This window comes from Triticum aestivum, chromosome 6D, assembly GCF_018294505.1.
Source record: "Triticum aestivum cultivar Chinese Spring chromosome 6D, IWGSC CS RefSeq v2.1, whole genome shotgun sequence".
Classification (NCBI taxonomy): domain Eukaryota; kingdom Viridiplantae; phylum Streptophyta; class Magnoliopsida; order Poales; family Poaceae; genus Triticum; species Triticum aestivum.
This window is the reverse complement of record NC_057811.1, coordinates 336,100,214-336,114,762: the sequence shown is the minus strand read 5'-3', so window position 1 is coordinate 336,114,762 and position 14,549 is coordinate 336,100,214. Positions and strand designations below refer to the sequence as shown.

Here is a 14,549-nt window from a genome sequence, read left to right as displayed (position 1 = left end):
TATTTTACAAAAGAAGAAAAAAACGCTACTAGAACCCGTCGTAGCCCGCCGCCCTGAAGCTCTACATGCCGAGGAGCCTGTAGAACTGCGTGTAGTCGCCGCCGTCCCTGCTGCTCCCCTGCCCGGGTTCGCCGACGTGCGGCGGGTTGGATGGTCCGGGGGCGTCCTCGTCCTCATCGCTGTCGAGGATCACCACGCCGTGCTCGTCCTCGCGCCCACGCTGGCGGGCGGCTATCTCCTGCAGGGCTCGGCGCTGCCGGACCATCTCGTCGCGGAGGTAGTCGTCCCTCACCCACTTTAGGGCGTCCTCGTCGAAGAAGCCGCGTCGGACTATGGCCTCGTACTCCGCGGGGAGGCCGGGCTCCACCTTCGGCCTGACGAGCCGGGCAGAGGTGGGGGAGGACTCGGCAATGCGGACGCCGCAGCTGCGGGTGCGCCGGCTGATCGGCGCGTCCTGGGGCTCCGGCTTGACGGGGAGGAGGGAGGGAGAGCCGGACGAGGAGGAGGACGTCGGGTCCATGCGTCTCGGCGTCCATGAGCTCCCACGTCGGCGGGAGAAGGTGGGGGAGCGGGGTACTCCAGCCTCGGCGTGTTGCCGCCCTCGATGTACTCGAGGACGGCCTCCAGCGTGCGGCCGGGCACGCCCCACCATCGGCGGCGCCCGTCGGCGTTGAGCCTCCCGGAGGGCACGACGCCGTTGGTGGCCTCGAGCTGCTCGGCGTGGCGGCGGCGGAAGTACGGCTCCCACAGCGTGCTGTCGGGGGTGTACCTCGTCCCCTCTCTCGCCTCCTGCGGCAGAGAGGCACGGATGCGGGCGATCTCCGCACGACGCGCCGCCCCGGTGGGCGGCGGTGGCACGGGGACCCCGCCGGCGCTTATCCTCCACGCCCCGGGCACCCGCATGTCCGGCGGGACCGGATACTCGGCCTCATAGAAAGTCGGGTTTCGTCCTCGTGAAGGTGGCGGCGGCCGAAGCCGTTCACCGCCGCGGCATCTCCTGGGTATCGCTCTGCCATTGGGTGAACTAGGAACGGTGAGAACAAAGGGAGGAACGGGGGCGCCGGCGGTGGAGAAGAGAGCGAGGTCCGTGCGTGGCTCACCGGTGCGGGAGGGGGCGGCTTATATAGGCGGCGCTCGCGTGGCCGCCGTGTGTACGCGTGGCGGGCGAGGTACGCGCGTCGCCCCGTCTTCACTGCGCCGCTCGTGAGGCATCAATGGAGGAGGCTGACCGGCGCGGCAGCGCGCGGCAGCTTTGGCATTGATTCCCCCGCGGGAACCGAGGCGATGAGGACGACGAAGCGACGAGAAGAGCCGAGTCGCTGCCAAGGAGGGCCCGCCGATTTTCACGCCAAAAACGATTCGGCCGGCGCCCCCAAGCGCCCCCAGCGCGCCGGGTTCGGCCTGGGTCCGCCGGCGCCAATTTCGGCCCTAGCCGGCAAAAAAAAGGCATTTTGGGACGCGACTGGGCCGATTTTTCGACGCCGGCGGCCAAAAAATCGTATGGGGGGCCTTGCTGGGGCACGGCTAGAGATGCTCTCATATTGCCCTGATATGTGTGATATTACTCATCTTTTACTAGTAACTAGTAGCTATGTTACCGCTTTTCTCTCTTTATTTATTATTTGCCACATCATCTATTTTATCTAGATATATGTGGTCTATCTATCTATCTATGTTGTGGATAGTCTAAGCCTTTTCTTAAGTTCCGAGGAGAGACTTGCCGTTACTGTCCTTCCCTCAGCAGTGCGCTTCGTACTGCGTCTGCGCCTCTTGTGTTTCAAAAGGAAACACTGGCAAGAGTCCGAACCGCACAGAACTCTCGAAGCAGGCAAGGCACTGGCAGCAGCGCAGTTGGATTCCTGCACTGCACGGAAATGCCGCATGCCTTTTGCGTTGCCCTGCTCCGAGCCATCGCGTTGGAATGCGACCGTGTGCGGCTGTGTCGTTTGCGGAGCTGCAGGCCGGCAGGCCCGCGGTAGTTGCAGCCATCTTCTTGCCAGATACTAGTACTTACGTCCAAACATTGCGTCTACGCGCCCATCCGCTGCCTGCATCACTACTCCTTTTTGACGGGTGCCCGCACCATCATATTACTACTTTGTTCGATTGCCCGTGAAAACACCCCTGACCATATACATCAAAGCAGACCGAGATCGATCGGTCGGTCGGTCGGTCTTCTCCTTCGCTTTTGAAGCAGGGTTTGATCTGCTCTGCTCTTGCCGCGTAACCCATGGGCGATTTCCGTCTAGTCCTCAAGGGATTATTATAACATGATGAAAAAAATTGACCGTGCGAGCGCAGTGGAGTTACCGGTGAGGAGCCAGGGAATTACCGAGAGATCTTCCCATCACAGCGCTGATGGCCTTTGTTGACTTGGATCCGTCGCCATTCGCCAGTCTCTTGCGCCGGAGCCAAATGTCTCGGCATGTGATGTGAGCCTCCTCCGCTAGAGACTCGGCGTGGCGCCAGGTCAAAGCCAATTCGCCGATCATCCACACGTGACGCGACCGCACTGCACGTCTTTGGAGACCAGACGGCAGCGCGGTCCGACACGCACGATGTATATATACACCGCCCCGTGCCTAGCCCTGCCCCCCTCATCTTCCAGAGGTCCAAAATTCAGCAGCAAACAGCATCTAGTTTCTTGATCCGGTTCTGTTTACCCTGAAGGCTCGGCTTCCGCGGGTGGCTGCGATGGCGGGAGGAGGGAAGGTGTACTCGTTCCAAGAGGTGCGGAAGCACAGCCAGCGCAAGGATTGCTGGCTCATCATCTCCGGCAAGGTCGGTTTGTCATGTCATAAACCCTTCTTGCATCTACCCATCACCACTTCACTGTAGATTTCAAATGAATTTTGTGTCGATGCACGTGATCTGGGTCATCTGGCCATGCTTTACTTTACCTCTGCTCGCTGCCTCAGGTGTACGACGTGACGCCGTTCATGGAGGAGCACCCCGGCGGCGACGAGGTCCTGCTGGCGTGCACCGGTGAGCCCTCCCCTCCCATCCCCCGCGTGCTCTCTCTTTGTTCCGGTCGGCCGGGAATGATTTGGCACGTCCTGCTGGCCGTGGCCGTGCAGGCAAGGACGCGACGGCCGACTTCGAGGACATCGGCCACTCGGACGCAGCCAAGGAGCTGATGCCGCAGTACTGCATCGGGGAGGTCGACGCCGCCACCATCCCGGCCAAGCTCGCCCACGCCGTCCTCCCCGCCAAGGGGGCGGCGGCGGCTCCGGCGCCACGCGCGAGCGCGGGCCAGGGCGTCTGGCTCACGGTGCTGCAGCTCGCCCTGCCCCTCCTGCTGGTGGCCATGGCCTTCGCGCTTCAGAACTTCGCCAAAACCAAAACAGAGTAGACGAGAAGGACAGATGCCGTCGCGGATACCGGCCTGCGGCCTCTTGGAAGTATCTGCACGTCCAACCACTTCCTGTCGACGTCTCTACCGCTGCAATCGTTGTAATTCCATCTCCCATATGTGTACTGACGTCATTATTGGTGGAATTCATATATCTATAATCGCCGAGTTTCAGAAAAGATATAAGACTATAATACTATGTAGTGTGGGAATAATTCAAAACGTGAGCCGCTGGATGCACTCAGTCCGATGGTGGAAAGTTGGCAAATCCTTTTTTTTTCGAAACGGAGGCAAAAAATTTGCCTCATCTCATTAATTAAGAAGAGTTTTGAATTACATGACTGACCGCCCGTAGACGGCCCGAAACCGATAAGCCTACTCTCGCGGCATAAGAGAACTCAGACGTTCGGCCCCTGCCAACCCCCAAAGTCTGACCTCCGCCTTGATTCTAGACGTGATTACATTTGGCATGGCGGACACCATCCTAAATACTCTCGCATTCCGCTCGTTCCAAATTTCCCGTGAAACCAACATGACGAAAGTTGGCAAATCCTTACACTTCTGTCTTCTGACCATTTGGATTGCTCTTTGCGCTAGATTGTGCACGTGAAGTTCAGTCCTAAACTTAAATCCAAACCCCTTAATGTCTCTGCTCAGCCATAACCTTTTAGTTGGGGCTTCTCAAAAGTCGAGAACCATCTAGAAGACGCCAAACGAAAGGTAAGTGTGAGAATAGCAGCAGATGCCAGCGGTACAAATGATGCATGACATGTTGGTCGTTTGCTAATCTGTTTTCACTACCCTTGGCCTTTTGGAAGCTACATCTAATGAAAAAAAATGCAAGTGTTTTGACATGTTATCAGTGTTTTTTAAGAACACTTCAGTTAAAAACTATAGGAGTTCCACACAGCAATCGCAATTTGTTTTTGTAGTATATATATCTTCCGGTTCCATGACCGATTCAGCATGGACTGGCTAGACAGAAACCGGAGAATCTCCTATCAGAAAACCTCAGATGCACATCTTGCTTTACAACCAAGGGACTTCTTTCTAGAGAAGAAACAAAACACTTCAAAGTTCAAAAAGCACCAGTGGAGTATCATTTCGCATTAGTGCACCTCGTAAATGCTGAGAAGTGAACGATTCTGCTCAGCAAAATAACAGCCGACGCAGGTAGATGAACAAAGTAGTGCAGATGGACAGTCGAGTATACCAAGGCAAGGAATATTGTATGCAAACCGTATATGAATTATTTCTATTAATATTTGATGACATGATAATGTAACATGAATCTTTCACTGGGAGGGCTGAAAAAAAAAAGAATGTATGAAGAAAAAAGAATGTTCTTTTACATGTGCACCACCCGCCTAATCCCTATAACAACATTGTAGAGCGAAGGAGCAAACGGATGGACTTACAATATTGTGGAGGTTAGAACTCGATAATCAGTTCTGGAATTCCTTGAGTCCAGGGCAACCGCGACCATACATATACACAGCATCTTGGTCATGAGGACTTTTTTTTTTCACTGAATCCCTCTGGATTTACAGAGTTTTAGCGGTTGGCGCTAGGTTAAATTAATTAAGTCTAAGACTCCAATTTATACTCCTGATGCTAGAGGCCTACTTCCAGCTGAAGAACATGTTCTTGCTTTCCTGTAATAAAAGAGGACAATTCTTCTGGGGCAACGACAGACTTAAGCCACTCTTGTAGTTCCTCGCCTTCAACCTTTTCATTCTCTGGAAGGAGCATAGAGATGAGCAGTTAGACATACCACACATCAAACAATTTCAATTTCAGCATTTGTGATGCATAGCTCATGAAGAAAAGCGCACCATAAAAAACATAGGCGGATAATATGTCAAATTACCTTCTAAATATGCTCCAAGTCCTTCCAAAACTGCTGGATTAGCACGGATAACTGAAAGAGCAACTTCAAGTGCTGATTGTAGAAGTGCTTTTACTTCCCCTTGGACAAGATCAACCAGATGACCCTGTCATTAGTTTTCCAATGTGAGCTTAGTAGGCAGCTTAATAGTTTGATCTGCAATTGTATGGAACTTTGAGACAGACCTGGTCCCTTCCAAATGGGGAGCCTCCAGAATCATCTAGCCCACCATTTGACAATGTAGCTAGTGATATTGGACCTATGCGCTGATTAAGACCATACTCTGCCACGGCTTTGTAAGCCATGTCAGTTGCACGCCTGATGTCATCAAGTGCCCCAGTAGAAACCCGTCCTGCTAGAACTATTTCCTCTGCTGCCCGCCCACCCAGAAGCGTTACCAGACGTCCACGCAGTTCATCAACAAAGAGCAAATATCTATCTTCTGTCGTGGGAGGAGTGTATGTAAAGCCTAATGCACCTCCTGACCTCGGCAGTATACTCAATTTCTGGGAAAATAAACAGAGAAAGAAAGTAAGACCAATTTAGAATTATACCGACTGTTCTTATCAATAGTTGTTTCAATTCAAACCTCCACACGTGGCTGGCCTGGCAACAGATTTGCTACAGCAGTTCCCACAACTGCATGACCAACTTCATGCCGTGCAACAACAGCCTTTTCATTGCCCTTCAGCTTTACATGTTTTTTCTCTATGCCCTAAGAAATAGACTTCACAGTTAACTTCACAGTAGCATAGAGAACTATAATGACTAACCGGAACATCTTTCTCTCACGGCAATATCAAAATAGAGCAAAGAACAACAATAAGGCCATGCCCTGAGGGCACAACTCATACAATAGAGATGATTAGTATTGTGCAGCTAGTATCCCTTAAGGAATAAGGATACGACTAGCAGTAGTTGCAGCATGTACATGGACAGGAAACCTGCTAGATTAGGAAAGGTCTTAAATCTTAATTACCTTTGGTACATGCTGAGTTTGTATTCAGATCCGACTTGTGGATCAAGTTGGTTGTCCTACATAAAGGACCCGTATGTCGTACATGTTTTGGCTAGGAAAAAATTATTGAAAACACGCTAAATGCATAGGACAGAATGCATGGGGAGGTTAGAATTTTATGCTAAAAAGTGTACTGGAGAAGTTTAGTGCCAAGAACTAAACTAATGCTTTCCTTTAAGGAAACTGCAGAGACCCTTCAACTGAGTCCACGGAGACTTGAACCCAGGTGGTGGGATTGCACATCCACTCCCCCACCAAAGTGATATTTGAGTGCCACCAAATATATTTTTCTCCCAAAAAAATCTACCACGAAACCAGCATGGATGTGAATAGGTAAAATTCACCATACATGAGTTAAGCATTTAACAGACAAAATGCACTGTTTGCTTGATTGCATACTCTAAGGGGGCAGTTTGCATATAAAAATCACTTCTGGACACAATTTTGAATATTCTTTATGTGTGTTATCATTAACTGCCGTTTTTTTCCGGTGATTAACTGCCGTTTTAACCAAAACAGAACCCAAAAGGACCCGCAGGACTGGAAGAGCTTCTGGTCCTTAGTGCAATTCCATGGCCAGGGGGAGCGCGGTCCTACTGGCTGCTGCTTTGGCCCCGTGGCCGGCGCTGGTAGAGAAGGGTAGGGGGGATTCAGGAGGAGGGAAGGAGATTAGGGATTCCAGAACTACTGAATTATTTCCTGAAGTCCTAATACACACTCCTGCTCCTTATATAGGAGATGACCAATTTTAACACAAGGAAAGTAAAAACTCAATCAGAAACAAACAGGAACACACCTCCACCAGGGATTCAATCCTGCACAAATACAACTTGGTCCTAAGTTGATTCTAATCAGATTTTGGTTTAGTCCGACATTTGTATGGAACACCCCACATAACAAACACAGTTTTACAGATGGTGCTGTTTAGATATCCATATTATGTATGTTGGGCAATTGCTCTTTATGTAATCCTCTGCGCATTGCACAGTTAAGGACTAAGATAGATATAACTTGAAGCTGAATACAATATAGTTGGGACTGCATACACATCATATTCTACTTCAATAAAGAAAGTAATAGAACGAGATTTGAGATAACAGAAAAACATACAGCTATAGAGCGCTCAACCGCGCTGATGAAGTCGATCTTTTCCACTATTTCTTTATTTGATCTTCCAGCCAACAAAGCAGCTTCATTCACTAAATTAGCAAGGTCTGCCCTGCATAGGGTACACACAAGTCAAATGTAAAGTGGTACATGGTTAAAAAGATTAACTAGAAGAGAAATTGTTACCCTGTAAAACCAGTTGTCATTGCAGCAATGCCGCTGAGATCTACATCTTTACCAAGCGGAAGCTCTTTTCTGTTTGCATGAACTTTCAGGATAGATTCTCTTCCAAATTTATCGGGAGCTTCAACCTGTCATGAAAATATCTGTCACCTCTGAAAACTAAGAAGCAAGTGATACACTTGTGTTGAGAATAAAAGCTAACCGTGACTACACGGTCAAATCTCCCTGGGCGCCGAAGGGCAGGATCCAAAACATCTGCCCTGTTTGTTGCTCCAAGTACAATGACAGCTGAGTTGGTATCAAAACCATCCATTTCCTAAAAAAAGAGAAAATTAACAATGGCTAAACAAAGAATAGGGTGCCATGGAAGTAAAGACTGGAGAGTAAGAAACTATTGTCATTATCCTACCGTGAGCAGTTGATTTAGTGTCTGCTCACGCTCATCGTTGCTGACGATACGGTACCGGCCATCACGACTTTTTGCCACGGCATCAATCTACAAAGAGCAGACGAATGGAAAGGGTTAGCATGCATCTGAATAGAAAACAAGTAATTATATCCACAAATGCTAGATTACCTCATCAATAAAAATAATTGACGGTGATTCCTTTTTGGCCCTAGCAAATAGTTCACGCACTCGAGCTGCTCCCATGCCTACATATAGCTCCACAAATTCACTTGCAGAACAACTTATGAAAGGAACTTCCGCTTCCCCTGCTACAGCTTTAGCAAGGAGTGTCTTTCCAGTTCCTGGAAGGCCCACCTGTAAAAAGGATTGCACTGTAAGTAACAAACGCAATAACCAAGCAACACTCACTACTATAAATAAATGCAGAACTAACCAACAAGACACCTCGAGGAGGACGTGCACCAAGACGAATATATTTTTCTGGGTTCCTTAGGAACTCCTGAACATGATGAAAAGATAAAACCAGGTTATTTTCCTCCAATCAATAGATAGACCAGAACATCACTGCACATACTAGAATACAAGATTACCGGTAACAAGTCATCATAAAACCCATACCACAATTTCTTCCAACTCTTCTTTGGCCTCGTCAACTCCAGCCACATCAGCGAATGTAACTATATCGGCAGTTTCTGAAACTTTTGCCCCACCAGAGTTCAAATTCTTTCGATTCCTCAGCTGGCCTGTTGATTGCTGGTAATACACAAGAAATAATGTCTATAAAAAAATCGAATTTAAAGACCATATTCGCCAGTTGACTGGGGTAGAAAAATATACACACACGTCAGTACCTGAGAAAAACTTATTGGCAGTCGCTGAAGAACTACTGCAATTAATACAACATAAATAAGAGCCACCTGCACAATATAAGAGTGTAATTAGGGCCAAAAGCACAGGTTGAAGAGAGACTTGTACACGTGGACATGAACACTGAACGATGTAAACATACACAAACATCTTACAAGATTACCCCTTGCGCCTATCAACACGCATCGGTACAATATTTGGAGGATTGCATATTCCTGTATTAGACTAGGTACATAAGTTCACATATCAAACTGGGGTTCAATTTATATTTTTTTCATGTGAGGAAATCCATGTACCTAGCCTATCCCAAACAAGTTGGGGTAGGCTAGAGGTGAAATCCATAAGATCTCGCGACCAACTCATGGCTCTGGCACATGGATAGCAAGCTTCCACGCACCTCTGTCCATAGCTAGTTCTTTGGTGATACTCCAATCCTTCAGGTCTCTCTTAACGGACTCCTCCCATGTCAAATTCGGTCTACCCCGACCTCTCTTGACATTCTCCGCGCGCTTTAGTCGTCCGCTATGCACTGGAGCTTCTGGAGGCCTGAGCTAAATATGCCCAAACCATCTCAGACGATGTTGGACAAGCTTCTCTCCAATTGGTGCTACCCCAACTCTATCTCGTATATCATCATTCCGGACTCGATCCTTCCTCGTGTGGCCACACATCCATCTCAACATACGCATCTCCGCCACACCTAGCTGTTGAACATGTCGCCTTTTAGTCGGCCAACACTCAGCGCCATACAACATTGCGGGTCGAACCGCCGTCCTGTAGAACTTGCCTTTTAGCTTTTGTGGCACTCTCTTGTCACAGGGAATGTCAGAAGCTTGGCGCCACTTCATCCATCCAGCTTTGATTCGATGGTTCACATCTTCATCAATACCCCCATCCTCCTGCAACATTGACCCCAAATATCGAAAGGTGTCCTTCTGAGGCACCACCTGCCCATCAAGGCTAACCTCCTCCTCCTCACACCTAGTAGTACTGAAACCGCACATCAGGTACTCGATTTTAGTTCTACTAAGCCTAAACCCTTTTGATTCCAAGGTTTGTCTCCATAACTCTAACTTCCTATTTACCCCCGTCCGACTATCATCAACTAGCACCACATCATCCGCAAAGAGCATACACCATGGGATATCTCCTTGTATATCCCTCGTGACCTCATCCATCACCAAGGCAAAAAGATAAGGGCCCAAAGCTGACCCCTGATGCAGTCCTATCTTAATCGGGAAGTCAGCAGTGTCGACATCACTTGTTCAAACACTTGTCACAACATTATCGTACATGTCCTTGATGAGGGTAATGTACTTTGTTGGGACTTTGTGTTTCTCCAAGGCCCACCACATGACATTCCGCGGTATCTTATCATAGGCCTTCTCCAAGTCAATGAACACCATATGCAAGTCCTTCTTTTGCTCCCTGTATCTCTCCATAAGTTGTCGTACCAAGAAAATGGCTTCCATGGTCGACCTCCCAGGCATGAAACCAAACTGATTTTTGGTCACGCTTGTCATTCTTCTTAAGCGGTGCTCAATAACTCTCTCCCATAGCTTCATTGGGCTCATCAGCTTAATTCCATGGTAATTAGTACCAACTCTGAACATCCCCCTTGTTCTTGAAGATTGGTACTAATATACTCCATCTACATTCTTCTAGGATCTTGTTTGCCCGAAAAATGAGGTTGAAAAGCTTGGTTAGCCATACTATCGCTATGTCCCCGAGGCCTTTCCACACCTCAAGGGGATACAATCAGGGGCCATCGCCTTGCCTCCTTTCATCCTTTTTAAAGCCTCCTTGACCTCAGACTCCTGGATTCGCCGCACAAAACGCATGCTGGCCTCATCAAAGGAGTCGCCCACTTCAATGGTAGAACTCTCATTCTCCCCATTGAATAGCTTGTCGAAGTACTCCCGCCATCTATGCTTAATCTCCTCGTCCTTCACCAAGAGTTGGTCTGCTCCGTCCTTGATGCGTTTGACTTGGCCAATATCCCTTGTCTTCCTCTCTTGGATCTTGGCCATCTTATAGATGTCCCTTTCGCCTTCCTTCGTGCCTAACCGTTGGTAGAGGTCCTCATACGCCCAACCCCTTGCTTCACTGACAGCTCGCTTTGCAGCCTTCTTTGCCATCTTGTACTTCTCTATGTTGTCGGCACTCCTATCCAGGTATAGGCGTCTGAAACAATCCTTCCTCTCTTTAATCGTCTTCTGGACATCATCATTCCACCACCAGGTATCCTTATCTTCGCTTCTCCTTTCCCTGGACACCCCAAACTCCTCCGATGCCACCTTACGAATGCAAGTCACCATCTTCATCCACACATTGTCCGCATCCCCTCCTTCCTCCCAAGAGCCTTCCTTAATGACCCTCTCCTTGAACGCCTGAGCTACCTCCCCCTTGAGCTTCCACCACTTCGTTCTAGCGACTTTGGCACGCTTATCCCGCTGGACACGAATCCGAAAGCGGAAATCAGCAACCACCAGCTTATGCTGAGGTACAACACTCTCTCCAGGTATCACCTTACAATCTAGGGACGCACGCCTATCTTCTCTTCTCGAGAGGATGAAATCAATCTGGCTAGAGTGTTGGCCACTACTAAAAGTCACCAGATGTGACTCTCTCTTTCTAAAGAGGGTGTTAGCTACAATCATGTCGTAGGCTAGAGCAAAGCTTAAGACATCTTCCCCTTCTTGATTCCTGATGCCATAGCCAAAGCCCCCATGCACCCCTTCAAAACTTGTGTTAGATGTACCCACGTGGCCATTGAGGTCTCCTCCTATGAAGAGTTTCTCGCCAATCGGTACACTCCTAACCATATCTTCCAGGCCTTCCCAGAACTCCCTCTTGGTGTTCTCATTGTGGCCTATTTGCGGGGCATATGCGCTGATAACATTGAGAACTAAGTCCCCAACTACCAGCTTGACCAGGATAATCCGGTCCCTACGTCTCTTGACGTCTACCATTCCATACTTGAGGCTCTTGTTGATCAAGATGCTTACGCCATTTCTGTTTCAGCCGTCCCCGTGTACCACGGCTTGAAGCCGGTATCCTCCACCTCCTTCGCTTTCTGTCCCTTCCATTTGGTTTCTTGGACGCAAAGGATATCAACACCTCTCCTCACCGCTGCATCAACTAGCTCCCGAAGCTTCCCTGTCAAAGACCCTACGTTCCAGCTACCTAAGCGAACCCTTCTTATTATTAACTCGGTCGTATGTAGTAGTTCTGTAAAATCTTGAGTGTACAGTTACTAGGAAGCTAGATTAGAGTTTTTGTTACCTAGACTTTTGCTATGCTACAGTCGACACATGATTACTGAACACAATAGCATTCAAGTGTGGTGGCCCAGCAAGGGTAGAAAAAAACACCGAGGAAAATGCTTGTGAGTTGCGATTCTCAGCCTCAGTATTGTTAATTTGTACTATTTGTCAAACTGATATCAGCGCAGAATGATGGAACTTAATTTTCTGCATAGGATTGGGAGAACGAAAGAATTAATGAAGTTATAGTTGCTAACAGGAAACAAAATCAAAAGAGAAGCGTCTACTTCTACATTACCCTTGACAATAGTTTAACCCTTCCTTTTGCACGTGAAAGCAAGGAAATAGATGTACCAGGATTCAACTTTAGGGATAACCAAAACACCAAAGGATGCTAGATTGCTTAAGCATCTACAACGATTGTAGGGTTGATTAAATATGTAGTTATAGAGTACATACTAACAAAGTTTAGCAACAAGTACTTCTGTTTGCTTGCTATAAAAAGCAGCCGCTGGGAGAATTGAACAAATGTTATGCTTTTGTTTCAAGCAGAACAAAAAATATATTGGATTCTAATCTCTTGCGAGCATCTCTTAGTATTGACACATAACAAAACACTGATTTTCTTTTCTCCTTCATTGCCAGTACGTCACATCTAACTAGTTAACGTATATAAAATCTAGATTGCTGAAACAAACCATACTAAAGGAAATAACATTACAAATTATTCCTCCTTATTTAAACTAAACACCATCTCTAATTCTACAATCTCAGTCACCATATGTTGTAAGTCATATTTCCCCTGTTTCCTATTGACATGCCACTAATGGTCTAAAATGCTATTACTGCAACAATTTTCAAGCCACAATAATCAAACGTGTAAGGTGTAACACAGATAATTTTCAGCTGAAATGCCTTACCAAAGCTGAATTGAGCATGCCGCCGGACCTCCTATCTGGCGACCCAAACTCAACACTATTCTCCACCATCTTCTCATATGGAGTCTTAATGTCCACTGGCCGTGTCGTCGTGAAGACGATTCTCCTCGAAATGGCAGCATTATCAGCAACGCCATCTGTTTGTGTTTGTGGCTGCTCCACCACACTGGCCTCAACCTCCGGACGGAGCCGGAACATTACGTGCACCCCATCCACCTCAACCTTTTTCACCTGGTCCTTATCAATGCTCGCCAGGAAGTCGCTGTAGGGGACGCTGATGTAAGTGGTCTGCGGCCGGGGCTCTGAGCCAGGCAAGGTGATCTCCGGCCGCAGCATGCGGAGGGCGAATATGGCAAACCCGAGCTGTAGCAGGAGGAACCCCATCTCCCGGCCCTGCACTATGGGCTCCCAAAACCATCGGCCAACACCGCCGCCCTTAGCCACCCGCCGGCGCCACTTGTTTTCCCCCCTCTTGGACGAAGAGGGCGGCGACGGCGGCGTCGCGGCCGCGCTGGTGGTGCTCGTGCCCGCGCTATCACTACCTTGCTCCGCCGCCGCGTCGCGGTCGCCGTCCCCGGTGGACGAGGCCTCCCCCGACCCGGAGGCGCCGTCGCCGTCGCGCTCGACGTTGGCGCGCGCCGCGGGCGGGCAGCGAATGCGGCGGTGGATGAGGGCGAACCCGAGGCCCCGGGGCGGCACGGCAGATAGGCGGACCGACGCGGCGCTGCCTCTATAAGCAGGACGCCTGCGGAGGGGGCGGAGGAGCGACCGGGAGGGGGCCACGATGGGGAGCGAGACGAGGGTTTCGGCGGCGGCGGAGGCCATGGGAGAGGCAGGGGGGCGGGCCCCGAACCCTAGATTCGCGACCGGGAGGACGGGAGCAGCTCGAGGACCTCGCGTGGAGGAATCGGTGGGGAGGGGGGGCGGAGTGAGGCGGGGAGATGAGGAACAGAGGAAGGCAGAGGACGAGACGAACCGAGACGGGGAGCGAAGGGTGTCGCCGTTGCCTGCGTGTCTCGCCGTCACGCCGGGCTGTTAATCCGGTCCGTTAATCCGGTTCGGGTGAATAACCTGCGGTCACCGGGAGGTGCACGTATTATTCACTGATGCAAGGGTCCCATTCGTGGGCCGCGTTTTCATGGGCCCACTCTCAGTGGAAAAGCTGCGACGTTTCTTGGATTTCAGTGGCTTATCCGTTCCGTGGAGATATGGCACGAAGCCGGCGGAGTGGGAGGGGGCTTAACGGGATTGGTGGGGACGAGCTCTTCGTTGTCAGTGGGAGCAGGGGACGTGAGTCAGAACGTGGGGTCACTCGAGATATTTGGCAAGTCGGATGGTGCAGGGCGGCGCGCTGCCCATGTCCACAGAAACGATGAACGACTGCCGAATTTGGAAGCATATCTATCCTCCACGGCAGAGAAAGAAAAACAATGGATTTGCTAATTTTGTGTGGATTTCTGAACAAACGTACACCTTCTTTGTCACTGAACTAAATTGGACAACGCTAACGCTCACACGTAT

The 14,549-nt window shown here is 49.5% G+C and overlaps 2 protein-coding genes across 2 annotated transcripts; one reads left to right on the top strand and one right to left on the bottom strand.

The window, feature by feature from the left end:
- Window positions 1-2,584: 2,584 nt before the first annotated feature.
- Window positions 2,585-3,531, top strand: LOC123141584 (cytochrome b5). The gene is made up of 3 exons (XM_044560689.1): window positions 2,585-2,781; window positions 2,919-2,985; window positions 3,078-3,531. Exons 1-3 carry the CDS (start codon window positions 2,695-2,697, stop codon window positions 3,350-3,352), a joined length of 429 nt encoding a protein of 142 aa, XP_044416624.1. The 5' UTR covers window positions 2,585-2,694; the 3' UTR covers window positions 3,353-3,531.
- Window positions 3,532-4,577: 1,046 nt separating this feature from the next.
- On the bottom strand, window positions 4,578-14,005 carry LOC123144964 (ATP-dependent zinc metalloprotease FTSH 7, chloroplastic). The gene is made up of 13 exons (XM_044564241.1): window positions 13,011-14,005; window positions 8,809-8,874; window positions 8,576-8,710; window positions 8,391-8,456; window positions 8,126-8,311; window positions 7,958-8,044; window positions 7,751-7,864; window positions 7,552-7,676; window positions 7,369-7,477; window positions 5,830-5,955; window positions 5,426-5,746; window positions 5,223-5,346; window positions 4,578-5,091 (listed from the first exon to the last, which is right to left on the bottom strand). Exons 1-13 carry the CDS (start codon window positions 13,851-13,853, stop codon window positions 4,967-4,969), a joined length of 2,427 nt encoding a protein of 808 aa, XP_044420176.1. The 5' UTR covers window positions 13,854-14,005; the 3' UTR covers window positions 4,578-4,966.
- Between the last annotated feature and the right edge of the window lie 544 nt (window positions 14,006-14,549).

Excerpts from the sequence above, each read along its gene's own strand:
- LOC123141584 (XM_044560689.1), top strand. The coding sequence starts at position 2,695 with ATGGCGGGAGGAGGGAAGGTGTACTCGTTCCAAGAGGTGCGGAAGCAC. Across the intron at positions 2,782-2,918 it reads GGCTCATCATCTCCGGCAAG|GTGTACGACGTGACGCCGTT; the intron begins GTCGGTTTGTCA and ends TCGCTGCCTCAG. Across the intron at positions 2,986-3,077 it reads GGTCCTGCTGGCGTGCACCG|GCAAGGACGCGACGGCCGAC; the intron begins GTGAGCCCTCCC and ends GTGGCCGTGCAG.
- LOC123144964 (XM_044564241.1), bottom strand. The coding sequence starts at position 13,853 with ATGGCCTCCGCCGCCGCCGAAACCCTCGTCTCGCTCCCCATCGTGGCC. Across the intron at positions 8,711-8,808 it reads TGCCAATAAGTTTTTCTCAG|CAATCAACAGGCCAGCTGAG; the intron begins GTACTGACGTGT and ends GTGTATTACCAG. Across the intron at positions 7,865-7,957 it reads CACTAAATCAACTGCTCACG|GAAATGGATGGTTTTGATAC; the intron begins GTAGGATAATGA and ends CTCTTTTTTTAG.